Source organism: Phocoena sinus, chromosome 15 (assembly GCF_008692025.1).
Source record: "Phocoena sinus isolate mPhoSin1 chromosome 15, mPhoSin1.pri, whole genome shotgun sequence".
In the NCBI taxonomy this organism is placed as follows: Eukaryota; Metazoa; Chordata; class Mammalia; order Artiodactyla; family Phocoenidae; genus Phocoena; species Phocoena sinus.
Window position 1 is genome coordinate 58,914,874 of NC_045777.1, and position 27,379 is coordinate 58,942,252.

General features: G+C 55.4%; 1 protein-coding gene across 1 annotated transcript in view; it reads left to right on the plus strand.

Moving 5' to 3' along the window:
• The window catches only part of CLEC16A (C-type lectin domain containing 16A), a 210,612-nt gene extending 185,069 nt beyond the window's left edge, over positions 1 to 25,543 (plus strand). Inside the window, 3 exon segments of the mRNA XM_032604590.1 lie at positions 11,558 to 11,719; positions 22,024 to 22,118; positions 22,120 to 25,543. Coding sequence (XP_032460481.1) covers positions 11,558 to 11,719; positions 22,024 to 22,118; positions 22,120 to 22,380 — 518 coding nt within the window. The 3' untranslated portion in view covers positions 22,381 to 25,543.
• Positions 25,544 to 27,379: the final 1,836 nt, after the last annotated feature.

The window sequence follows — 27,379 nt, forward strand, 5'->3', positions numbered from 1 at the left end:
TCCCAAGCAATAGAGCACCTGTCTGAATGACGTTTCCGCGACCTCGCTCGCCCGGTGGCAACAGCACCTTTCATGCAGCCTCACTCTGACACTGCTCCCTTGTTTGGAAGGGGAAGAGAGTCCAGTCTGTCAATATTTGGGGCACTAGTCATCTGCGTTCCGGCACCAGGGGTCACTGAGAGGCTGAGACGTTTCCAGGAATTCATGGCTCTAAAGACGTGGGGCTGACTGTAAAGAATATCCAGGGAGGATATGAAAGAAAGAAACCCAAATCTCAGCCCCACCCCCACTCATTGTCCATTGTGTCTCAGATTCTTGGGAAGAAATGAAGTCAATGTACACAGTGATGTGGGTCCAAGTTAATAATAAATGTGGAGGGAGGAAAAAGGATGCTCAATTTTTTTTTTTTTTTTTTTTTTTTTTTTGCGGTACGCAGGCGTCTCACTGTTGTGGCCTCTCCCATTGCGGAGCACAGGCTCCGGACGTGCAGGCTCAGCGGCCATGGCTCACGGGCCCAGCCGCTCCGCGGCATGTGGGATCCTCCTGGACCGGGTCACGAACCCGCGTCCCCTGCGTCGGCAGGTGGACTCTCAAGCACTGCGCCACCAGGGAAGCCTGATGCTCAATATTTAAACATTGCGGAGCACCTCGCTTGGTTTGCCAGTCACTGCCCTCCACACACTTCCTGGACGGGTCTGTAAAGCCGAGCATCCTTTCCCTAACTCTACAACTGGCATCTATCTGATGCTGGTGATTTAGAGAGAGAGGGAAACGGAGCCTTCTCTAGGCAACCCCAAACCGGCAGTATTTCTGCCTGTTTTCTGCTGGCTTTCTGAAGGGCGGGAAGAGAGATGAAAGTGTGGAGACTGAGGTTTTTATGACTCTTCAGGTGCTCGAAAGGAGTTTTAAGCTTTGGGGTCATGTCTCGAGTTGTCTTTAATTTTCCCATACTAGCTGCTCTTGGAGCTGTCTTGTATTTTAACGTAAATTTTGTGCTTTGGTTCTTATTTCTGGCTTAACAGTGAGACACTGTGGTCATGTTTAGGAAATGTCTGTCCAAGTACCCCCTTCTGGATACGTTCCTTAAAAGTTGCCTATGATGCAGAATTCTGTGAATCAATTCCTTTTTTCTGCTTGACACACATTACATAAAAGGAAAAGCATTCCTTTGGGGGGAGGCAAAAAACATTTGGCCCCAAGACATAATAAAATCATGCTTAAGGATGCAGCAAACTTTAAAGTCTCTTGGTTAAAGGAAATCAATACTTTTATGATGAAATATTAATAATATTAAAAAAAAAAAGTCAGAACTACAAATGAAGAACAGCCGGGATGATTGTAACGAACGCGTTAGCTTAGCATTTGCAAGGAAGCACAAAGGAAAAGCACAAGGGGAAAACAGGAACCCACCTGAGAAGCCTCTCCAAGCCCCTGTAAGCCCCCTTTTCAGACGTCTTCCATCAAGAAGACACACACCTCTCCTTAAGTCCCAACATCATTGCCGAACATTTTGTTAAAGCCACTGCCTTTTGGAAATGAAAAGATGAATCTGAGCTGGAGAAAGGGCCACACACATGTGAGCACAGGCACACACACACACACACACACACACACACACACAGCTGTAATGGCAACTGAGAAGGGAGAGCTAGGGAAAGCCACTTGTTTGACTACACAGTACCCAGCCGACTGTGTTCCCCTCCCCTTCCTCCAGGAATCACTCCAGTGGAGGTCTTTAAGAGGGACGAATTCATATTAGGTTGAACCATAGGAAATTTCTGATTTTATTGGTCATGCTGGTTGAAATAGGGGCAATTTCATATGGTTCCACAACGCACTCAACTCTCCAGTGAAGAAATACTAACAAACAGAACACAGTCTTGTGTGTCTTGAACCCAAACATAACAGATGAGATTTTAAGAATCTAGGTGAAAGTAACAGGAGCCCCATTTTCTCATATACTGTTTTCATATAAATCCTTTAAACTCAGATATTTAAAGTTCCTTTAGAAAAGTCCTGTCTTGGGACTTCCCTGGTGGCGCAGTGGTTAAGAATCCGCCTGCCAACGCAAGGGACACGGGTTTGAGCCCTAGTTCGGGAAGATCCCACATGCCGCGGAACAACTAAGACTGTGTGCCACAACTACTGAGCCTGAGCTCTAGAGCCTGCGAGCCACAACTACTGAAGCCCACGTGCCTAGAGCCCGTGCTCTGCAACAAGAGAAGCCACCGCGATGAGAAGCCCGCGCACCGCAAGTTAGAGGAAGCCCGCGTGCAGCGACAAAGACCCAACGTAGCCAAAAATAAATAAAAGAAAGAAAGCCCTGTCTCTGTTAACTCCTAAAACCTTCATTCCTTACAGCTAACATGAGGAACGATTCTGCTCTGTGTTGTGTTGTTTTCTCTAGCGAGCTGAGCCGTTTCTTCTGTCACATACCCCATGTGTAGAGACCCTCATAAAAATGAAAATCCCCAGTTCTTGCCTCATTGGACCCAAATTCCAGGTACCATACATGCCAGCTAAGTAGTCAGAAGAGCTAATGCCAACTGAACACTTAGACCATAGCAACTTGTTCAGTCCTCGTGGGCCCTGTGAGGTGAGCTGTTGTCACCCCCGCTTTACATGTGAGAGCCACGGGCTCGTCCTAGCAGGGAGTAAGGGGACTGCAGGGGGTCCCCAGGGTCCCACCAGGCTGCAGGGTCTCTGCCATTCTGAACCCTGACCCATGTTGGTGAATGCCTTTATTTTTGTGCGAATTCCTCAGAGGAGGCCTGCGTGAGCACCTGGCCTCGCCTGGCCCAGTGGGTGCGCCACTGTCGGACTTGACTCTGAACCCTGCTTCCACGCCCCCCATGTTCTTTGAACATTTGAGGGTACTTTGGCTTTTCTGGTGTGGCCCCCAACTCCATGGCTTCCAGCCCCCATCGCTGGGCATCGCTGTCATCTTGCCGGGGGGCAGGGATGGGCTCTAGAGCCAGCCTCTCGAGTCAGAAACGTGGACGAGAAAGCTCTGTGTCGCCTATAGACCCTGTGGGCTGCAGGCTGAGTCCCACACTCAGCCCCAGCCCAGTACCTCCTCTCTGGCCCCAGGGCCCAGGCAGGCTGTGCTGGGAGGTGAAAGGGCAGAGCCGAGGAAGGAGCCAGCGAGGGGAGAAATAAGACCACGGCTGCGCTTGCCGTCTTCGGCTTTGTGCGCGAGGTCACGAGGCCAATTGATTTTTTTACTGTTTCCCAGCATTGAGGAGTGGTGAGAAAAATACGAACACTGCATCCTCACAACCTGAACCACAGCCACGGGATGAATTTTCTAATGAAAGGCTGACCCGGGGTACACCCCCACCCCACGGTCCTCATTCCAGCCGAGACTGTTGAAACGCAGGGCCCGAGTTTTGTCAGGGTGGACAGCCCTCCCCTCCAAATCTTAGATCTTTTCCCTAAAAGATGTCTCTTGAAAAGTGGACTTCTTTGAAGCACATCCATGTGAGCCTTAAATGGCTTGGGGTCATGTCCTTCAGACTCAGAAGGCACACACTTCAGGAGCTGGGCAGGGTGGCCTCGGCTGTGATGGCCCCGGTCTCAGCCTGGAGCAGAGGCCCACGTGGACAGGAGACATGCTTGGTTTGACTTGCCTGGGGCTGCCTGCTTCTTTTTTTAAAAAAGGGAGGTGAAGCGAGTTGTCGGCAATTTAAAAAATCAGGAGGTTTTACACCAAAATCCAGATATCCAGCTTCTCTTGAAGAACAGGGAGCCATGGCCACGTTCTCAGGTAGCAGCAGTCAGGAGAGGCTGCGGAGCTGCAGTTTCCAGTTTTCTCCAGTCTCCACCAGTCCCTATCATCTCCCTGACACAGGCTGAATGTCCCATGTATCATGTTTATTTTCCTGATAGAAGAGAACGGTTTGTCAGTGCCCATGTCGCCATCCAACAAGGGGAAACAGATGGCGAGTGGGGGGACTGTCTGCCTTTCACCCCTGGCCTCTCCTCTCTCACCAGTGTTAGCCGTCCAGCCCTTGGTGCTCGAGTTTGCAGCCTGTAGGCTCGAGGCTTTGAGGTTCCCCCCTGACATGTCTGTGATTTTCAAAGGTAGCTTCTGCAGAGGTTCTAGAAAAGACAGGGGACGGGAAGCCCACCCTCGATCAGGCACCGTACAGCCAGGGCAGTTCTGTTTTCATCTTGCATATAAACTAGAATTTCACTGTCGAGAAAAAAAGTTGGCAAAGTGCTGTGATGTGCTGTTATCTTTCCAGAACGAGGCCCCATCTCCAGCCAGGCAGCTGGATCTTCCGAGAAGCTGCCCTCAGGGACCTTGCCCAGGAGGGTGTAATGGGACAGGAATCTTGCACATGAACTGGGATGTCACAAGAGCTCGGTCACTCGGGACAGTGTTTCTAGAGGTCTTGGCTCCCGGGAAGCGAGAGCCAGGTGGTAACCTCAGCTTCCCCTCCCTGGAAGTTGTTCTGGTACAACTTTTCACTTTCCACCCACCTTTATTGTTGGACTCTCACCGTTTAGTTTGTGTTTTCGTGACTTTCAGCGTTTAGTATTTTCATTATTTAATAGCCATGGCATTTGGGTTTGGGTTTTAAAATACCAGTCACCTCAAATCCTTCCTGGAAGCGGGAGGTCTGTAGGAGCGTCTGTAGGGGCAAGGCTGTGGGGTGAGGTTGGTGCCGTTCAGCGGTCACAGTCCCCAAGATGAAGTCTAAGCCGGTGGGGTTCCTTCCCCTTCAGCTCTCTAAAAGGTCCCTGTGGAATCCCCTACCTGCTCAGGTAGTTTTCACACTTTCCAGTTTTTAACCTGAAATAGTTGCGTTTCAGTCGCGTAACCAGTACCTGTTACATATAGTTACAGTGTGCAAAGCAGCACAAGCTCTGGACAGACCGAAGAGGTCAGCTGAGGCCTCCCTGCTCCTTGGAGGTTTAGGAAACCTTTGGCTCAGACCCCCAGTTCCCTTGCCTGCACACGTGCAGGCCTCCCCACCCTTTACTCTCACGTGGTTCCGGCTGTTTCCAGGTCTTGGCCTTCACGTATAGTCTCTGTGTGGCCTGGTGTGAACCCAGATGGAAACACAGTTCCTTCACTGTATCCACCCAAAAAAGTCCACTCGCACCACACAAGGAAAGAGTTGAAGGAGCATTTCCTAAAGATGTGGGGGGTCGCGGGGGTCACCTCCCCTATCTCAATTACCCCTTCTCCTCTTTCTCCTCACTCCACCTCTCCCAGATTGCCCCCAGGAAGTGCAGGGCAGCTTTCCCTACACTGGAAGCTCTGGGGGCTGGCTAGTCCCTGTCCCTACAGAGCTCAGCTCACATCCCTGCCTTAACAAAGCTTTTTCCCAATTGTCAGCTAAGATTAGGTTCAACTACATAATAGAGAAAAACCCCAAAGAGTTTTATTTCCCTCTCAGAGAGAGGAAGCCTGTATGAAGGTGGTCAGGGGCTCCACAGAGGCATCAGGGACCCAAGATCCTTCCTGCTCAGTGCTCTGCTGTCCCTAATGTGTGATCCATCCTCGTGGGCCATGACAGCTGCTGGAGTTCCAGCCATCACATTAACGTTTCAGGAAGCAGAATGGAGGAAAGCATACCTCCTTCCTTTTAAGAAGCCTTCCTAGAAATCAAACATATCACTTCTATCTCATTGGCCACAGCTTCGCCACAGGGTCGTGCCTAGCTGTCAGATTCTGTAATTGCAGATGGAGGGGAGAATGGGTATTGGGAGACAGCTCACAATATCAGAAACACTTTCCAAAACCCTCTGAACCCCAGAGGATTCCAGGTGCTAGCTGTTAAAATAATGACAGTTGTTTCCCAAAATAGCAAAGCATCTTTGCAGTCAAGTTTCTTATGCCCTTTTGGCGTATGCCTTACGTGGGCTGACGGGGCCCCAAGGCTGGACAGGGCAGGCTTCGGGACCACAGGGGAAAGAACCCGTTAACCCCACTGGCTGCAGAAACTCTTGCCCAAGCTGGCCCTGAGCTGTGTGAGCCTTAAAAGATAGGGAAGGGATCTGTGAAGACAGGAAAGAGGCAAGAGGGAATTCCAGACCAACGGAACTGCCCAGCTGAGGCCAAGAGCAAGTGGTTCTTGTCACACAGTCTGAGATGAGACCTGTCTGAGCTGCTAGAGGCAGGCGGCCCCATCTCCACCGGCCGTCCCCTCACCCCCACTGATTGGGGCAGGGTGAGGGTAGGGTTTGAGGAGGGAGCTGACAAAACGGTGCTGGAGGTTGGAATGTCCCTAAGTCCTGTGGATCTGACCAAGAATCCAAGGATACAGAGCAAGAGATTAATAACTGAAATGCTGACGAGCACCAGGCGCGTCAGGTTGGGGAGGGGAAGGAGCCAGCTCACCCCCTCCCTCCAGTCGCTGCCACACGCGAATGGGGCCCAGCGATGCCAGATCTTTCTTAAAGAAGCCAGAAATCCAGACTTGTATGCACAGTCTCCCAGTGTGTGAATGGCGGTGCCTAAAACAAGCAGACAAGCACAAACACGATGTGAGCAAAGCCAGACACATCTGCGAGCCTCTGGGCTGCGGTTGGCCGGCACTGGGCCCTGCCTGCCATGGCATCCTGCTTCTCCTGGGGAAAGCTTCATGGGTGTTCCACCCAAAGACAATGGTGTGCCCAATGTATATTTGGGGTGCACTTTTCAGCGTCTTCTCCTTTGCCTACGTCCCAAAAAGGCTGTGGGGTTCAAGTCAAATTCAGATTTATAGGTGAAAAGAAAACTACTGGCCATTTAAGCCAGGAGACCCTCACTCACGGTACTGTGTTTCGCATAAAGACGTGAAGACTCGTGGAGAAGAGGGGGCTTGTCCCAGGTCACAAGGCCGTTTGGGCAGAGCTTCAATTCGAACTTGGGGTTCTGACTCCTAGCCGGGTGCTCCCTCTACCAGCGGACCTAAAATAGAAGGCTGACCTTTTTGTGGTATTTTTGTACTTGACAAACAACGGGGAGTTACTCACGAGTTCACCTTCCCGGAATAACTGTCAGAATGGGGCCAGAGGGCAGCAGGAAGACCCCAGCCTGACCCTGTGAAGCCCAGGGCTCCTGGAAAGTGAGGGATGCATTTCACCGTTGGCCCGCCTGCTATGGAGCTTGGCGTCTGGCCCCAGCTGTGGGGAGGTTCTTAGTGGGTCCAGGGGAGAGAGCTTTGGAGGCCAGAACAGATCCCAGGGCTGTGCTAGGGACCCAGCAGCTTCAGCCTGCCCAGCTCCCAGGCGGCTCGTGTGCCTTCCTTCATCCTCCATTCTTTTTCTGGTTCAAGATACTATTTGTGGTAGGAGTCCTGGAAAATTCAGACAAGCATGAAAAAATTAAACAAACTCACCACAGCAAGCCACCTGGTTCTCCCGCGACTTCTGCTTCAATCCCTCCAATCTATTTGCTCTGCTCCCTGTACAAGGAGGGAGGCAGAGCCTAGATTTTGGGGGTTTTTTTTGTTTTTTTTTTTTAACCTTTTATTTTTTTACAACAGTGGGAGCAGGTGGGACGTGCTCTTTCTAACCTTTTTTTATTTACTGTGTCTTGAGCGTTTCCCTCAGCACTTCATCTGCTTTTTTTTTTTGCGGCACGCGGGCCTCTCACTGTGGTGGCCTCTCCCGTTGTGGAGCACAGGCTCCGGACGCGCAGGCTCAGTGGCCACGGCTCACGGGCCCAGCCGCTCCGCGGCACGTGGGACCATCCCGGACCGGGGCACGAACCCGTGTCCGCTGCATCGGCAGGTGGACTCCCAACCATTGCGCCACCAGGGAAGCCCCACTTCATCTGCTTTTACGCCAGCATGTCTAACAGCGGCCGAGGATTTGGTCAACCCGGCGTAGGAGACTCGATTTGGCTTTTCCCTGATTGGTGGATGTTCTGAGTGCCTCCACCTCCCTGTCACACACACCAGTGCTTTGAACATCTGTGGACCCACCCATGGCGCCTTCCGCAGCATCAGTCAGGTTCTAGATGGGAAATCAGCCGGCTGGTGTGAAAACCCATACGGCCTTTGATACGCATCTCACAGGCTGTTCTTGAGACATACTCGGCGACGGCCAAGAATTTTATCTGCTGGAGGAGCTCTCAGGGAGACCTGTTTGCCTGTGCACTTGTCCCATGATCTCTGGTGCATCTGTGCGTTTGCAAGTACTTGGCAGCCTGTGTGTGTGTTTGACTCACGCCCAGAAAACCCCTCGGCACCCCCGCCAAAGCTACTTCATCGAGAACTGCCTCCCCGGGAGAAGAGCAGGGGGCCAGGTGCTTGTCTTGAGTTCTCTGCAGAGCCCTCCTGACCCCTGACATGTCAAACTGGCTCTCAAAGTGTTGTCACCTCGATTTGAGGAGGAGCCCCATGAAATTGCAAGGGGAGTCTGGGCACCGAGCTAAAAAACAAACAAACAAAAAGCTTCGCTGAGCCTTTCTGAGTCCCCATGCCGTGGAAAGAAGGGAGGTGGATTTTTAGTAGCAGCAGACAAGGGAAAGATGCATTCAGTTGCCTCTGCTCAGCTAGACCCGCAAATGGGTGGTATCAGCGGTTGGTGATTTTTTTTTTCTCTCTAACTCTTAGCACCTACAGAAGGTGCACCATATTTTTTGTCAACCTACGGCTTGACCCCTAATACGTTCTCCAAATGAAGGAACTTGAGTATCCTGACCTCAGTCTCAGCATCTCGTCTGCTACCCCACGCACTCCACCCCACATGTCTTACAGTAATAAACCAGGGCGTTAAAGTGCATGAGAGAGAAGATGTGTGTCTTTTTTTTGGGGGGGGTTGCTGCATTGGGTCTTCGCTTGCTGCGTGTGGGCTTTTCTCTAGTTGCAGCGAGTGGGGGCTACTCTTCGTTGCGGTGCACAGGCTTCTCATTGTAGTGGCTTCTCTTTGTTTCGGAGCACAGGCTCTAGGCACACGGGCTCAGTAGTTGTGGCATACGGGCTCAATAGTTGTGGCTCACAGGCTCTAGAGCACAGGCTCAGTAGTTGTGGCACACGGGCTTAGTTGCTCTGTGGCATGTGGGGTCTTCCTGGACCAGGGATCGAACCCATGTGCCCTGCATTAGCAGGCAGATTCTTAACCACTGCACCACGAGGGAAGTCCCAAGATGTGTGTCTTAAGAGAAGGGGTGGGTGACCACCTTGGTGACTGCCACGTCATTCCTTCGTTCTGTCTGGGGCGTTTGTTGGGAATGTAACAGGGTCGGCTTAGTCTCAACTCTCTTACCACACTCTCCGGCCCCTCTGTTCACAGTTCTGATAAATAAGCAGCTCAGGGAAAACTGTCCTGACATTTTGATTTGTTAAGGAGTGATTCATTTTCAAGGCAAGTAAACAGCTTGTAAACTTGGGGGTTTACCACTTGAAGTGATTAAGAAGTAAGCAGCTATTAAGCTGGTTCTGTGGGGCTGTGGCTGCCTGCCCCCTGGGAATCTTCCTGACTGGTGTTTGGATTCGCCTTGATGTTTGCCGTGCTTAATCAGAGGCCCTGCCACCACACACACAGTATATCACATGATGCCTCTTCCTGAGAACAACAGCACGGTAATCTTGCTGTTCTCCGCCGTAAGTGGGTGCGGGGAATTTACCCACTGTGCTCCCTCCAGGCCTCGCATCTGCATGCAGTCACATTGCCTGAAACCCGGGATGGCCTGGCTGGGGGTATAAATAGACCCAGCTTTTGATCCTTAGACAAAAATAATCTTACACAAACATTAGTACAAAAGAGCTTCTCCACGGTGGCTGGGTGTGGGTTCCCCTAAGTCCTGAGGTGGGGACAGAGCATCGGGTCCCCTTGCATGCGCCGCCCCCCCAGGCCTGCCCACCAGTGGGTGGAGGGAAGGAGGCTCAGGGAAGTGGGGAGACTTGCCCAGGACCCCGCGGCTGGTAAGCGAACGGATCAGTATGGAGCCCAGGCTTTCCTGGTGCCAGAGCCAGTGCCCCCATCCTCTTCCAGGCTGTGCACACTGTTTCCATCGAGGGCCAATATTTCAGGCTTTGTGGGCCGTGCAGCCTCTCTTGCAACGGCTCAGTGCTGCCATTGTAGCTTGAAAGCATCCGCAGGCAGAATGTAAGCAAAGGGCATGGCTGTGTTCCAGTAAAACTTTATTTAACAAACAGTCAGAGGGCCATAGTTCTCCAACCCCTGCTCGACACCCCGCTGCCTTCCTGAGTTCTGAGAAAGGCGTGGTCAGGCCTGGAGAACCTGCTGGAAGAAGTGTCAGTGGGCTCTGGGCCGAGTGAGGTGCAGGCGGTGCAGATGGAGAGCATGAGGTTTGGGGCCGGGCTGAGTGTGCTTGGGCTGGCAAGGCTTGATGTGACTGGCCAGGAGGGTTGGGGTCCCCACTCTCAGGTGGGAGGAGGACTTGCCCCCATCCCTGCCCTGACTTGGTGCAGAAACAGGCTGGGGCACAGAGCACAGAGCTCCTGGGGAACCAGCACAGTCTGCACAGGCTCCTGCGAGCGTCAACGAGGAGTTTGTTCCTTGGGAGCTTTCCCGTGTTCTGCGGATGAAATCAGAAGCTGCGGCCCTTAGAAAAGCAGGCTGTACCGAGGGCAGGAGTCACGGTCTGGGAAGGCACATGCCTACCGGAGGAGGGCTCCGGCGCGGCTCGGTCAGAAGGGCCCCCCTCCCATCTTAGAGAACAGCCTGCTCCCACCGCGTGCCAAGCGCCGAGCAGGCTGGATGGGCCTGCTTGTACCCCCCTTGTTCTCCCCCTGTACCCCTGCTGCAGCGGGGTGGGGAGAGGCCGGTGACACACGGCCCACCGGCAGCTGGGAAACGACACTGGGCATGCGTCCTAGTGCTTCTGCTGGTGAAGCAGGTGTTTGCCCGGGTATGCAGGTCTCCAAATTGTGAGGCTCCTCCACTCCCCCGGGCTCTTCCCGGGCTGGAAAGGCTGCAGGCCCCAGAAATGTGCGGTCCCCGTCTCCAAACCTGGAGTTGCTCTGAGGGCCAAGTGAATCTCTGTGATTGCTAGCTTTTCACCAGAGCTTTCCTTCTTCCCACCAAACTCGCCACCAGACCTGCCAGGGCAGAGCAGATTCTCTGGCAGGGAGCGTTTTCAGGGTCTCCCCTCCCATCCAGTGCGGCGTTAAGAGCCCCTGGCAGAACTTGAGTATGTGAGCAAAGGTCCCGAAGTTCGGCCGTGAGGATGTCCCAAGTCCCTCTGTGAACTTCACCAGGACGCCTCTGAGCCCCGAGGCTGTGTGTCCCCGTCAAGGGCGCAGCCGGCGCGGTGCAGAGCCAGCATCAGCACCAATTTACGGCTCAGCCACGCCCCAAGCCCCCCCGCACCCCGGCTATGGCGGCTGCACCCTTTCCCTTGAAACAGCTTCGCAGCGTGTCCAGGTCAGTCCCAGGCCCGGCGAGCTCAGCTGATAACGGGGAGCAGACCCAGACTCCGAAGGAGCCCGCTTTGTGTCGCTTAGCGCCACCCTCACGCGGAGGCCCCCAGCCCAGCCTTCGCGGTGGAGCTTTCCCAGGGGGCCACACGCGCCGTCCCCGGGGAGGTGGCACCCCTCCCGCCAGGCCGCCTGTCCCTCCCGCCGGGTCACGTCCCCGCCTTGTCTTGCAGGCTTCGCCGTGGCCCAGTGCATGAACCAGCACAGCTCATCCTCCCTGTCCTCGCCGTCGCCGTCTGCCAGCGGGAGCCCCAGCGGCAGTGGGAGCGCCATTCACTGCGACTCGGGGGGCGCCCGCTCGTCGTCCAGCCCCTCGGCCGCCCAGAGCCCTGCAGGTATTGGCCATGGACACGGTGCCATGGGGGGGACTTGAGGGAACCCTGCGACCCCTCCACCTGAGAGCCCTGACCCCCAGCTGCTCCTCACCACCGTGTCTGGGACAGTGCCACTCGGGGTTTCGCATCCAACTGGGACGTGGCTGTTGGCGGCGGGCGGCTGGCTCGGCTCCCCGCAGGGGAGGAATCACTCCCTTTGCAGGCTGGCCCACTGGAAGGCCTCCCCGGCGGCAGGTAGCTGAGCCTAAATTCTCCCCATTATAACCTCCGGAGTCTTAGGTGTCACGAGGAGGGGTCTCCCAGACGTGATTGTTTGAACTCTGGCGAAAGAATCGTGTCTCTGCTAATTTTTTTTTCTCCTCCATAACACACCAGTTTCTTCTTTAAATGTTTGGTGCAGTCCACTTGTCTGTGACGAGGGGGTGCATCTTGCCGCCCTTTTGAGAGTCTGTCAGGGTGGGTTAGAGTCACATCCTGCCCTCCTGTAACTGTCACAAATGTAGATGTGGCACGGAGAGACCCCATGAGCAGGGAGCCTGGAGTGAGATGTGTGCGTGGTCACCCTGTGCTTTGAGCTGCCGTGAGCCCCTCGCACGTGAGCCCCTCGCCGCGGTGCCTGAGATCCCAGGAGTGCAGATGCCGGCTTATTTCCTGAGCAACGCGGCCCCAAAATGCAGCCAGAGGAGCAGGGCCTTGAGAGCACATGACGCTTTGCACCCCAGCGGGGGACCCGTGGTTCTGGAGGGCCCCGGACATCTCTGATTTGAGAGATCACCCCATAACTCTGGTCTGCGCCCCCATTTGGGAACCCTCAGTGTCCTTTGCTGTTCCTGCAGGGTCCCATCCAGAGCCCTCACCCATGATATTTCAGGGACACCTGTGCAAACTCTTGTTAAGTGATGGATCGGTGGGTCTTGACAAAAGCGGTGCTCCAGGCGGCAGCCACCACGGCGCCAGGAAATTGGGGGCCCCCTGGCCACCGTCCACTCGGCACCAGAGACAGAGATCCCCTTGGGCTCCCGCCAACCTCTCTGCAGAGTTTTCAGCTTCCACTTTTCTCAGCAAAGGGTTAACCCCGCCTGGTCTCTGTGCCTGTGGCTCAGGGCACCTCTTGCCTGCAGCCCCTCCCCTCCTCCTCCCACAAGCATCCATACCTCCATCTCCGACTGACATTCATGGGGCCCCGGCAGCAAGGTGACCCTCAAGCCACCTCCCATAGACCCCCGTCCACTCGGCCCCTGCTCCCCTCCCTGCCCCAGCCCAGGGAAGATGACTGCCCTGTCTGAGCTATTTCTGAGCCCGACTTAAGGTTGGCTGTGTATCCAAGCAGCTGCTGCTGCTGTTCCCAGGCTCGTAGCTGGGAAATTCAGACAAAGCTTTCTCAGAAGCCAAGATCAGCCCTCTGCCTCCCCCTGAAGCCTGGTCTCATGCTGGCTCTGGGAACCAGCGTGCAGGGTTGTGTGTTTATGTGCTCACGTTTGTACCCGCGTCCTGCCTGCATGTGCACGGAGTTCTGTGTCTCTGTTGTGTGGACCCAAACACACACACATACTTACAATTGCATTTTGGGTGAAAGGTCTCTTCCTGGTGCCGCCGGTATGCCTTTTTCATTTTTAAGGAGGCACAGCCGACAGCTAAGCGAACCAATGAGCCATACACTTCTTTGCCTAAAACTGAAGCCAGCAAAGACCCACATTATCAAAATCGTGCCTGGGTGTGCAGCCGTCCACCTGACTGTGGGCCCTGGGGCTCTGCACCTTGCTCACCTTGCACCTTACACTAGTTTCTTTGTTCTTGGCCTCCCTCAGCCCCTCTGTCTCTACCCCCACCATCCCCTGCTTGGTGCCAACGACATGCCTTCTCAACTCAGAAATGCAGGAGCTGTTAGCCTGGCTGTCAGGTCGATAAGTGATGGTCAGGCCCCCGGGTGTCTGCTCCCGATCGGTGTGTCCCTGGCAGGCCTGCGGAGGCAAGCGTGCAAGGCCCCATTTTTTATGCTGCCTGACAGTAAAAGCCTGGGCCCAGCCTGCCTGTCCAAATCTCCGTAGACACTGAAATAACTCACGTCCTGATGCAGGGCCGTCCTGTTGGGCGGCTGGTGCTTCCCTCTCCACTGAGGAGCCAGCTGTTGATCCCTGGAAGGAGAGAGCATTGGTGCCCACGGGCTAGGGCGGCAGATCTCAGGAGGACCACCAGTCACTTCCTCTCAATGCCAAACTTGCAGGCCGGCCTTCAGCCACCGGGTGCATCCAGAGAACACCACGTGGGGTTTCCATGTTCCCTGTAGGGCAGGTCTACCCAGATGGTTCCAGCATCTGCCTGGTGTCCTACCGAGCCATGCTGGATGGAAGAAGAGAGGCACGTTTTTGTTGGGACAGGTGCCCTTCTGCCCGTTCCCTGGTTGATGTCAGCCCAGGGTGGTGGCCCAGTGTTCAGGCGTCTGATTTGGAAGCCACCAGACTTTCCACCGCAGGGCCTGGCCACCACCTGCCAGAGGCAGCATCCTTGGAGGGCCAGCCGGGGCCGCAGGATGGGCCAGGGCCTCTCCTCCACAGCCCACCCAGCCTGGATGGCAAACAGCTGCAGCCCAGCCACGGAGCCACTTGTCCTCAAAGTGGTTTTGGAGCACACAGTGCAGAATCAGAAGCATTCCTGACCCTGTGTTTCCAGAGCTTCCCGGAGTCCAGGAAGTTCTTAGAGTGGAGAGCAGCCACCAGGCCCTTTGCAGCCGGAGTTAGCAAACTCCAGGGGCTTCTTTGCTCTTGAAGCCACACTTTGCACGTCAGGGTTTGGTCAGGAGAGCACCTGAGAGATACCATCTACCAGGGCATGAGACAGGCCCAGTTTTCCATGTCTCTGCTCCATTGGGTCGAGACCTGGAATCGCGCAGGGATACCCGTAAAAGCCAGGGGCAACCCTCGCTCTCTCAGCCATTGATGTGGCCTGCCCCCCCACCGCCCCGCCCAGCCCTCTGGGTGTGCACCCACCACGGGGCGTCCCGGTAGGCACTGCTCCCAAAACCCATGTGTCAGGCACGGTGCTCACAAATACGTTACAGACACCCCCTTGTTGCGTCCTACCGCCCTCCCGCCTCACACTGTGCTGTTGAAAACACGGGGGCTCAGAGAGGCCACACAGCTTGGCCATGCGCTGCAGCTGGTAGCAGGGGGGCCCAGATAGGGACCCAGCCTTGGCAACCCAGAGCCCTACTCCGCCTCCTGAGACAGCCCAGCGGAGCATCGCTTCGGTTCCTAAGTCTGTCCCAGGTGCCTCCATGGGGCGTCCCTGAGACCTGGGCCCCGGTTCCGATCGCGGTTGGGGCCGCCTACGAAGGGCGCGCATCTCTCCTCCCCACAAGACGGTTGCTCTAGAGCCAGATGAAGAGCCTCAGTCCATTCACAGAGGCCCAGGTGGCTGTGCAGCCCCAGCCGGCGAAAGCAGGGCTATGCAGCTCCAGGTGGGGGAAAGCCCAGTGGTCCCCAAATTCAGCAGCAAAATGGACCCCAGACGGCCGCCTCTGCCAGCCCAGATGGGTTCACCCCCAGATGAGGGTGTGAAACTGTTCTGATGCTCGGTTGTGTTTTCCGCCTCCGCCCTCTGTCCAGCCCAGGGGACCTTAGCATTCCCTGCCTGGGGTTGAAAGAGGCCCACGCTTATCCCTAATACAGATTTCCTCAGCTTCCCATGGGGCCTCCAGTCTGAGCGCCTCAGGCCTTGTGGACACCAGGCCTGATCTCAGAAGGGTCCCTCTGAGCGTGGCCCTCCACCTGCCAGCCCCGACACCCCACCTAAGAGGCTCTTCTCTCTGCCTCTTACTACCTCGGCCTTGGTACCCCACGCCACCCGCTACTATGCACATGTCCTGGGCACAGAGGGTAGCAAAGCATGGAAGGCACAGGCTGGCAGGGGAGGACCACACAGATAAGTGTCCAGTTATAAGCTGTGAAATGGAGGCTGCGGGCGGGGCCAGAGACTCCCAATGAGAAGGTGTCACTGGAGGTGAAAGCCCGAGGATGAGGGGGTGACTGAGCCAGGGCTCCCTGAAGAAGGTGGCCTTTGGGTGTCACACAATCCACCAAGGCCCAGCCCGGAAACTGCCTGGTGACAAGTTGATTCCTTTTCCCCTATCTTTCTGGGATTTACCTATCAATTCCACTCTTCCACATACAGACCCAGGGGGCGGTCTGTGTTTGAGAAACAGCCCCTATTGCCCATCAGGGCCGAGGCCCAAGTGGCGGCTGCAGACCCAGCGCAGGCAGAGGGACCATCACCAGAAGGGGGAAGGGACACCGCCTAGAGGCATCACCACTTTGCCAGTCGCCAGAGACACCCCTCTGCGCTGCTTCTGACTCTCCTTCATACACCAAAGGCACATTGTAGACCCTTGTGAGTGGCTTCTCAGCAAGTACAGGCCCTCAGATCGGGGCCAAGAGACACCCCAGACAGAAGGTCAAAACTGAATTCTGTGGTAACCAAGGAAACCAACCAGAAAGAGTTGGGGGCAAGGGGATTTTATTTTCATTGTCGATTATTTACCTGTTAAAGCTGTGCCCAACAGGGTTTACCGTCTGGTTTTAATACCTGATGCATGAGCCCACCTGTTCCCATTGTCCTTTAAAGACAGTGCCCTGAAATCCTCTAGTCTTTCCGGGGAGGGCTGGGCGCCCCACACTGTGGAAAAGTCCAGGAACCTCTTGCCTGCTCATCTGGCATAGCCAGCCTCTTGGGCCTCGGCTTGTTCCCCAGGGAGAAAATTACGGGTTTGGAATCGGCATTTTTCTTTCCTTAAACATTTTATGGTTTTGAGAAGCTAAATTGCAGAAAACACATGGCGGGAAAGAGAAAATAGATCCAATTTTAGAACCAAATGTAGGATCAGTAGGAATACTTTAGAAACATCTTCTGGGTTATGCCTGTACACGCGCACACACACACGCGTGCGCGCACACACACACGCACACACAGCGTGGGATTCTAGTAAGAAAGCCGTCTCCTCAGCTAAGAGCTCCGTGACCTACACCAAGTTCCTCAAACAGCCACTCTGCCTGCAATCTCCAATCTGTTGCGTTTCACAGGTGTTCTGGGTGAGCCACTTTGAGGAGGATGACAGAAGATTGTTTGTTAAAAAATGAAGTCATAGGCTTCCCTGGTGGCGCAGTGGTTGAGTGTCTGCCTGCTGATGCAGGGGACACGGGTTCGTGCCCCGGTCCGGGAAGATCCCACATGCCGCGGAGCGGCTGGGCTCGTGAGCCATGGCCACTGAGCCTGCGCGTCCGGAGCCTGTGCTCCGCAACGGGAGAGGCCACAGCAGTGAGAGGCCCGCCTACCACAAAAAAAAAAAAAAAAGTCAGACTAAAGGCCAGGCTGCTCTTTCCAGCATCCATTTTTCAGACCCAGGGAGTTCTGAGCTGGGCCACTCTGACTCTCCCCTAAGGGTTTATAGAAAGAAGGAAGAGCTTGGTTCCTGGTGGCCCCTGTGCTGGGAGCCTGACACGGGCCTTCCCTCCCCCATCCTCACCTGCTCCCTGAGACGGTTGTCTGAAAGTATGACCTTCACCCCAGAGCACCATCCCATTTGGGCCACCTGAGCACCAGACAGCCCAGGACCGACCTGCGTGTTACTGAACCCGGGCACCGTGGTCAGGTGGGACTTTTAAGGACAAAACCCCAAGCCAAACGTGTTCTCTTTTCTCCCCAGTTTTATCCATGATGTTAATTTTTTTTATTGCGGTAAAATACACGTAACATCAAATGTGCCATTTTAACCATTTTTCAGCCTACAGTTCAGTCCATTCGCCTTGCTGTGCTCCGTGGCACTGATCTTAAGCTCTGCTGTAATCCCGATTGTGTCTCAGAGGTGGCGGTTCCTCCCCAGGGAGATGCTCCTAACGTTTTTGTTGCAGCCGCTTGGCATCTGCCCTCAGATCTTGCTGCCGTGGTTCAGTCTTGGTTTCAAAGGTGCGGATCACCAGAGTGTGGCCAGGAGAGTGTCACCTCGTGGCTGGGGAGGGGGTGACTAGGGAGGGAGTCACGGGAGGCTCTCCCAGAGCCACACTGGTGGCTTCGGTGGCTGCCACTGAGAGCCCTCGGCCTCATCAGTTGGGGTCAGAAATCTGCTTGTTTCCCTATAACTGCTCTGGCTCCGATCCCCCAACCACACACCCTTCCCTCCTCAGACTGTCCCATGGATGCAGGGTTTTCATCTTCACCGACAGGCAGTTCTGTTCCTCCGCCCCCGAGGGTGCTCACCGAGACCAAGTGTCGCCGATGACCCCAAGAATTTGCTTCCCGACAGGGACTGACCTCCGCCGTCTTTACCCGTCTTTGAGTCCCACAAGCGGATGATCTGGTTCTTAGCTGGTCCCCAACAACCGCCTCATCGTGGGGGGCGGAATGGGGGTGTCCTACCTGCATGGGGCAGCATCAACAGCACCCGCTGGGTCAGGACCCCCTGCCTCACGCTCTCGTCGATGCTTCGCGGTCCATCGCTGCCTCTGTGTCCCCTCTCCATGTCACCTTCTCCGTCCCGTTGTTAAAGGCTTTCTATGATCTGTCGCTGTGTTTCCCTCTAGTCAGGAGTGGCAGGAAAGGACGCCGGCGAGTGTTCAGCCTGTCGGAGGCCGACAGTCACGGCGGCCACTGGGTTTAGTGCTTCGATCGGCAGCTGTCCACGGCACCTCTGGCACGGTCACTGCAGGCCAGGTCTCCTCCGGTAGCCTCCTCGGCCCCGCGACGCCCCTGCACGCTGCATTTCCACACCAGCAGGCTCCCAGGACGCCAGGCGAGGGCACGGGGAGCCCGGGCCACCAACCCGAGCCATTTGCTCAGCTCCAGTCCCTTTCTGGCCTCATCCCGCCTGAGGACCAAACCCCCGGCCCTTCACCCCTGTGTCAGCTCCTCCGAGGCAGCCCTGGGGCAGCCTGGAAACGCTGTCCTCCGCACCAGGCTCGGTGCAGGCCCTGAGCTAGGGGGGTTCTCCAGCCCCATCCCCACAGGGCCCCCCAGTTTAGGCCACAAGGGTTGGGCAGTAGAATTTGCAAAAAGCCACAAAGAAGTCAACTAGTTGCTTTTTTCTTTTCCTTTTCCCTTTATCCCCCAGCCTTGCTCGAAGCTAAGTGGTAGATTCCATCACGTTTCCAGCCAGAGGCCAAGTCATTTCACTTGTAAGCGCACTGGCAGATGTGACTCCATCACTCTCCCCTTCTTGCGTTTAGAGCTCCAATAGTGGCCGCGGGTGGGCCGTGGTCACTGCCAACCCTCCCGCGATGCTTCTCGTAAGGTTTCCCACCTGTGCCCTCCCGCTGGGCAGCTGCACTTGCCAGGCAGGAGCCTTTGCCTTCTCTTGTGTTTAAAAGCTGCTTCCTCTGAGCTTTGCCCTCCAACTTGCTGTGCTGCACTGTCCTTTTCTTCCCCGTGTCTCTCAGTCCCACCTCCCCTGGCCTGAGTACATCCAATCCTCATTTTTATTGGAAACTGTCACTCACTCACCAGGGGTCAGCTGAGCCCCTGCCCTAGAGCCACAGATCAGCTTCCGAGGGTGCCGGCCAGGGACTCAGGGGACCCGCTGCCTTGGTGTCAACTTGAGGCAGCACCCATGGGGAGGCCGAGCATCCCTCACGGGAAACCTGGACGTCGGGCTTTCCCGCTCCAGCCTCCACTCGTTTCCTGGGTCAGGCCCAACCTGTGCCCTCAGAGCTCGGAAACACCAGCATGGTGAGCAAGGCCAGAGGGTCAGCGGTGGCCGCTGTGGGTTGACCATACACTGACCATAAACTGTGTCCTCGCTAGGTAATTTTCCCCCCGTGAGAACTTGGCAGAGTTCTTGGTTTTTTTCTGCCTCTTGAATGCATACATTTGTAGCTAACATTCAGGAAGCAGTTCTTGGTTTAAAATAGGTAGGTAGGGGGCTTCCCTGGTGGCGCAGTGGTAAGAATCCGCCTGCCAATGCAGGGGACACGGGTTCCAGCCCTGGTCCGGGAAGATCCCACATGCCGCGGAGCAGTTAAGCCCATGCACCACAACTACTGAGCCTGCGCTCTAGAGCCCGTGCTCCGCAATAGGAGACAACGCAGTAATGAGAAAGTCTGCACACTACAACGAAGAGTAGACCCTGCTCGCCACAACTAGAGAAAGCCCCCGCGCAGTAACGATGACCCAACACAGCCAAAAATAAAAAAATTTTAATAGGTAGGTAGGTAGATAGATAAATAGGTAGAAAGAACAGTGTAAGAGGAGGTTATTTTTCCTATTAAAAAAAAAAAATAGGAAGAGTCTGTTTTTCAGGGGAAAAACCAACCCTTTTAATAAAATTGTTGGTTCTTTTCCTAAAGAAGGAACCAGTTTTGTGTGTGTGGCATCGTTCGCTGGTTTATTTGTTTTCTAATATATTTGATAGCAACTTTCCCACACACTTGATCATTCTTATCACCAGAAACCCCATTAGGGATCAGGGAAAGAGGTTTGTTGGCCCTTTTGAGTATCTGCGTGTAAATGCAGACCTGAGCAAAGAGGGAATTCTCACAGAGAAGTCTGGAGAAAACGTGAAAGAAATGCTCTGGAGCTCTGTCTCCAGGTGGCACAAAAGTGCCCTTGGAGAATCAGTCATTTCTAAACTGCCTCGTCAGCAGCTAAGCTGACACGTGGGTCCTTATGTACGTAAGTTCCTGGACACGCTTGTTTGAAGCAAGGTGAGCCTGTACTCAGAGCCCCACGTTCAGATTGCGACGGGTCACAACCTGAGCCCAGGCCTTGAAACCAGCCTGTCACCACAAGGGCGTCCTGAGTGGAGCAAATTCATTGAAATTCAGAGAAACCAGAAAGTGTGTGGGGTGTTTACTCAGCATTTGTGGGCTGAGATCACACCTCAAATCATTTTTTCCACTAGTGCTCATCCGTGTCCCACTGCCACCTTCTCAGAGCGAGGACAGACCCAAAGCCCCATGCAGTGGTTTTCTCTGGGCCTTATTTCTCTTTAAAAAAAAAAAGAAAGAAAGAACAAAAAGAAGAAAAAAGGCCTTGTGAAGAAGTGACCTGGGGCCTTTCTGAGCTCACCGTGCCCGGGAGTCCTGTGGGAAGCTACGACGTGTCCTTTGGGAGACTTGATCTGTTGCTTGAGTTCCTCTCCATGCTGGGGATCCTCTTTCTCTCCTTCCTCCCATTCTGTATGCCCTTCGGTTTTATTTTGCTCTTGGTTTTTCCATTCTTTTGCTCTGTGTTCAGTTTGCGGTTTCTGTTTTGTTTTGGCTTAACTTAAGAAAAAACAAAAAAAATACAACTGATTTAAGTGGAATCACATTGAACCGAAAAATGTCTGCCATCATCCCAGGGCCCAGAGTGCTTTCAGATTCATTGTCCACACAGTGTCCTCAGCACCTTTTTGGCCCCAAGATCTGTAACAGAGGAGATTTGCTTTCCAAGCGAGATGCCCACGGTCTTCGTACCCATGTTTTCAAATCACTGGCGCATAAAGTCCTGGAAGATGTTTCCCACGAGGAACCCCAGTGGCAGCTGGTATCTCTGTCCAAGCCAGCTCGTCTTTGGAAAGCAAATAGGCCACTTGTCTGTAATCTAATCACGGATTTTGAAAAGCACCAAAAAATGAAATTGCCGCTCCTAAAATAACTGCATTGGGCCACTCCTCCCTTGTGACGTGGTTTCTCTCCGTGGCCCCTGGGGGAGACCCTCGGGATAAGAATGGCCTGAGCGATCACAGCCCCTTTCTGGGTGCTAACTCAGCACTTAGAGGAGGACCAGGCGACAAAACCACAGTCCGAGGTTTTTGTTTCAGCTTTGCAAAGCTGAAAATTGTATAGAATTCCTTTTTTTTTTTTTTTTTTTTTAATACTGCAGTGAGTTCCCTCTTGGGGAAATGTTACCAAATATAGACTCTGGGAATGGCCTGAGGTGATAAGCACACCCAAGCCTGTTCTCTACCTAAATGCATATTTATCATCAGGGAGGTGGTTCACACACAGAGCCTGTCTGGGCTGTTTCCTGGCACCAGGAACTGGGCTTCTGGAACCCACTCATTAGTTCTGCACAAGCCCCTAATGTGTCCCTTGCATCACAAGTCAGAGTAACCATGGGCCCTGACAGGTTTCCCCCAGGCCTAGGTAGGGCTGGATTTGCCAGCTTCTGTGTCCCCAGGAGGAAGTGGAGACAAGCTACTCCCCCCAGCACATCATCCCCCAACCAGACCTCCCTGGGCCTTTGTTCAGCAGGGGAACAGAGGGTGCCAGCGTGAGCAGAGCATCTCAGAGCTGAGCATACCTTTGTTTTTTCTCCCGCCCCCACCCCCCACCCAGATGACCCCATGACTATGGAACAGCCTCAGCCTAACCTTCCCGACCAGTTGGTGATCATCAGTGAAACAGAAGCAGAGGCCAGGCCCAGCAAGAGCCCTGGCGAGGAGCGCAGACGTGGAGACGGTCAGCCTGTGCCCCAGCCTCATCCCCGCCCAGCAGCCCACCATCTCCCTGCTCTGCGAGGACACTGCCGACACGCTGAGCGTGGAGTCACTGACCCTCGTCCCGCCCGTCGACCCCCATAGCCTCCGCACCCTCACCGGCATCCCCCCGCCACCCACACCAGCCGCGGTGGGCACAGGGACCCCGGGCGAGGGGGCTGCGCAGCCAGAGCCAGCGGGCCCCGCTGAGCACTGAGTTGACCTCCCTTCGTGCGTGTGGCCCCGCTGGCAGGGACCCGGAGCAGCTGACACGACAGACACCTCGGGAGCGTCTGAAGTTCTCCTCGGCCCCGGTAACCGCCTCGAACCATCCTTGCAGTCCTTTGCTCCGTTTGAATTCCCCTTTTACTTCACACCTCTTTGAGAGCAGGCTGGGGACCAGTGGCGACACCCCAGTGAACCCAGATGACTGAGGCAGAGGAGGTTGGGCTGGTGTCAGAGCCCACGGCCCCAGGGCAGCAGGACCCACCGACAACACTCCCTTCATCAGCCAGCCCCTCCCCAGTCTCGAGGGTCCTCTGCCACCGCCCCCAGTGAGCACAGAAGAAGTGGACGTGGTCACTTTGTGTAGAAATTTGTAGAAAAGCAAACTTCGATAAACATCTCCTTTGGATATTTATTCCTGCTTCTGGCAGCAGATGAAAAACATCTATTTTAAAAGTTCAAAAAAAATCCTCCACCCTGAGGTTTGATGTCATGTTAGAAGTGTAATATTACTGTTGAGATTTCATTTTCATTTTGCCTTGAACTTCCCAGCGTTTTGGGTTTAGAGGTCTCAGTCTGGCTTTCTCCATTGTCTTAAGGGATTCCATTTCTTTATTACTCACTAACTCTGCAAGCCTGTGGAATGATAAAAGTCCCTTCCTGGAAAGGTTAGAGTATTTTTTAAGCAAAAATAAGGGAGAGACTCATATTCTCAGGTACACACAGAGCTGGGAGGACCGAAAGTTTCTCTGCCGTGGCAGCCCAGGGGCCTTGCGTTACCCAGAAGATCTTTCCATGAAAGGGGGATAGTGCGGTCAGCTCCCCGCTCAGGACCATTCCTCGTCTCTCCGGACTGAAACCAAACAGGACGGTTTTCCGGCATCACCTTCGGTTGTCCCCATCTCTCTATTTGTCTAAGAAAGAACGATTTGGGACTGCAGACACTCCAGCCCCTGTGGCCATGATGGAAAGGAAAGGCCATGGAAACCGTCCTCTGAGTCCGTTGCCTGCTGCTCAGTGGTGTGGGTGCCTGCATGCAGGGACATCCCGAGAGCCAGCCCCCGCCCAGCTGCAAGGACGTAACGTCCGAGCTCACAGGGCCATCCTAGGAGCTCGGGGTTTGTCCCTCTTCCTCTCAGCTGCTGCTGTAAAGATGCAAACTCGTTTTTAAAATGGAAACCCCCAGTTCCTTCATTTGGGATGGGTGTGTGCAGGCCAGGTCTCCGCTATATCCGATAAAGCTCCCAAAATGTTCTTTCTACTCAGCCAGGCAAGGCCAATCGACCCTCACCTCTCTGGTTGATGCTCAGACCTTCCAAAACTTGCCTCCACATGTCCCCCAGGAGTGCCAGCACCCATGGTGTCAGTGTCAGCCGGTCCGGGTTATCAGGTGGCCTCAGGAAATGCTCCGCACGCTTACCTCTTAGAGGACCCGCTCCCCAGTACCTCCCCCAATCTGCTGTCAGGCAGGGCCTGCCCGGGCCAGACTTCAGCCTCCTGAAGAACACACTGGTCCCCTGAGGAAGGGGAGTGGCACCTGCGGGACAGATCTCTCCAGCCTTAAGAAGCCCTCCCGGGCAGGTGAGCCCAGCCAGCACCAACAGGGGAAAGACCCAGCTCAGAAAGGCAGCCATTTAGGCAGAATTCCAGGGGCCCTGGCAAGGAGGGACAAGCAATGACCTTCAGGAGAGTCCCCTGGAAAGGACAGGCAGGGGGAACGGAAAGAGGGAGAAAGTCCATGTTGTCAGGGACAGGGGCCCCCTAGTTATTCTGCCAGGATGCAGCGGCAGGCCAGCCCCAGAGCCACTCACTGCCGGTTTTGAAACGATTCTGGAGCAGCAGAAATGAGAGGCCAGTGACCTCCCAGCCGGTGGCATTATCGTGAGGAACAAGCTGAGGCCTGTGGACCCTGCCCTGGGACCACCAGCCTGCTGTCTGAAATCCAGTGGCTCCAGGTGGCTTCAAGCTCTACGGGAGGAAAGTCTCGGCCGGGGGACAGCATGCCCAGGAGGACCCGCAGCAGTATCACCCAGACAGGAGAGCTGAACGCAGCCCAGCCCTCCATGGGCTCTTGAATAGCAGGTGCGATCAGACCAAGCTTCCGCCCCACGTCTGGCCCAAGGGCAGGCCTCTCCCCGGGTGGGCTCAAGGGGTTGGTTGTGGGCAGCCCACAGCCGGCTGGCAGCCAGGTCCCCACTGTTTTGGCAGCAGTGGCCACAGCTATGTCTTCAGGAGCCCCCAGAAAATCTAACAGTGGGGGCACCTCCAGAGGGGCCCGTCCAGACAGCAGGTGCTGGGACTCTGGGGCAGAGAGGTAGAGCCAGGAATCCTTGGCGAGCCCGGGGCAGGGGCCATGGCCTGTGACACGTGAGTACCAGACTCGGATCTCTGGGATCGGCCTCAGCAGGCCCATCCAGCCCGCTATCTCCATGTCCCCGCAGAGACCCTCCCCAGGTCCACATCGGGCCCACTGGGTTTGCCAAGTCAGGGCAGGGCTGGCCACATGAACCCCCAAACGTCAGCTTTGAAAGTTGCTGGGGAGAAGCACATGTCCTTTCCAGTTTGGGACTTTGAGCCAGCAAGGACGCCTCTCAAAGTCAGACAGGTACGTGCCCCCCCCCCGGGGGGGGCGGGTGGGAGGGATTGTCCTCCTGCCACCAGCAGGCCCTCTGTGCTGCCCTTCCCCCCATCAAGCCTGCCCTGCTTGCTGCTCTCTGCAGAAGGCAGCTCCCACCCAAGCACCTGCACTGTGACCTGGGGGTGAGCGAGGAAACGCACCTCTTAACAGGCATACACCAAGATTTCTCTAAGGTCTCAAGATGCACTGTTCAAAAAGGCACAGGGTGAACCAATTCTCATCTTCTTTTCTGGACGCAATAAATAAGAAATATTTAATGTAGTCGTGATGACATTGGGCATAAACTGTAAGGGTTCCTTAAGTTCCTCTGAGTTGAAAATACGTAAATAATTCTTGTCCCAAGGAGGAGCGGGGTTGGGAAACTTCATGCTTCTGGGCTACGGGACTGTTCCAGGGAAGTACCTGCTCTCGCCAGCATGACTCATGTTTCGTGGGTACTGAACACGAGAGTGGAAATGAAAACTGGAACTTCCTTGTAAATCTGAACTTGGCAATAAAAGAAAAACAGTTACCAAGAGTGTGGCTGCTGCTCCATGGCTCTGTGGCGGGAAGGCCACGGCCAGGCAAAGGGGAAGGTCCTTGGCCGTCTGCAGCTGCTTGGCGAGGGGCAGCAGCTGGGCCCTGGGATCCCCACTTCCTTAAAGGGAGGTGGCGTAGCTCCTACCAGGGCTGGGAGAACGCCTCAGGTGCTCCCTTCAGAAAGGGCCCCAGCTTCAGGCAGGTGCCATGAGCCTGGTCCATGTCTCCATCCCTCAGCTGTTGGGCTCCAATGAGCCTCAGGTTCCACGCTCGGAGGGCGGGCTCCTTACATTCCTGTCTCGCAGGCCAAGCACAGCCCAGCGCACCAGGGCGTGGGGAGCCTGTGCGATGTCGCTGCCACGCCAGGGGAAGCGAGAAGGGCTCCCCGCTGAGGACAGTCAGGTGAAGTCCGTGCTGAGGTGGGCAGCTTTCCTGAGCACACCGACGTGCCACCAGCGTGAGCTCTGGAAATCCCTGGAGACGGGATCACGGTTCTTCCAGAAACTTCTGACTCTCCACCTCAAGCCTGGCCCAGAAACAGCCGGACCTTCTGGGCCTTGAGGTAAAACCCGAGTTGAGTGCAAGGCATGAATGGGGCACCCCACTCGTGCCGAGGGTTTGAGGTGATGTCGGTGGAAAGTGTGGGCCGCTGCTCCGCGTCCAGGCTTGCACTGGCCGCCAGCAGGGGTTCAGCCCCGGTACGTTCCTCCGAAATCTGCCCATGAGGCCTGCAGCTGAGGTTGGACCCCGCTCTGCACCGGGGGCCTGCTGGGTGCCCGGTGCTGGGCCGGGACCGGCCTGCAGCCTCGCAGGCACATGGACACTCGTGTCATGACGACTTTGGTCTAGAAAAAGGCACTCGCTGGAAGGATGCCCAGGGAAAAAGGTGGAAGACCGGCCTCAGGACGGGTAGAACCAGGGACAGCATCTGTTGGGGGTTCGGCTCCCTCCTGCCCCAGGGCTCCCTCCAGAGTGCCTCAGAGCCTCGCTGGGTCAGCTGAGGGCCAGGCCTCAGGGTTGGTGGGAGGAGGGGGGTGACAGGTCAGGGGAGCGGGGCGAGGAGCCGGGCAGGCGCTCTCCTGCAACACAGCCCTGCCCTCGCACAGGTGAGGAAACAGGCCCAGCAGGGCTCTGCAGCCTTCCCACGTACCGGCCCTGGAGCACAGCCAGCCTGCGCTTTGTGCTACCCCAGGCTGCTGGGCCGAGCATCCCAGGCTGTTTACAGGAAGGAGGCAAGCAGCAGTTCTGGGACGTGAATGGCTGTCGGAATCATCTGGAACACTTGTCCACCATCCTGAACCACGTGCCGCCCCAGACGGGGTCAGTGAGAGCCGAGATGGTGTCCGGCGGGAGACCCTTGCACAGCGTGGCACAGAGGGCCTCCCGGCTCTTAGGGAAATGCCAGCCTCTCTTCAGGAGGCAGAGTCTGGAGCCAGGTCACCCCCGCATGCTTGGGTTTCCTGTCTGCAAAGCAGGGACAGAAACAGGCTGACCCGTGGGTGGCTCGGATGGGGACAGCCTCACAGGCTTAGTGCTCGACTCAGGGCAGGCGGCCTGGGGGCCCCAGGTTCTTGGTGTGAGACCCTCAGTGGCAGCTTCCACCACCCTCTTCCCGGGAACGGCACGTGGCCTGTTTGGTGGCCTTGGGCCGGTCACTGCCTCTCCTAGTCTCTAGTTCTTTGTCTGTAAGGCAGGCTGAGGAGCCCCCAGGCCACGTATGCCCTCCAACTGGAAGTGGCCCAGTGTTCCCCTGGGGCTCTGTCCTGGGGGAGGTGCCCGGCAGGCCTAGCCGAGCCTCCTCTGACGGTCCCTAGAAAGTGGAAAAGCAGGTGAG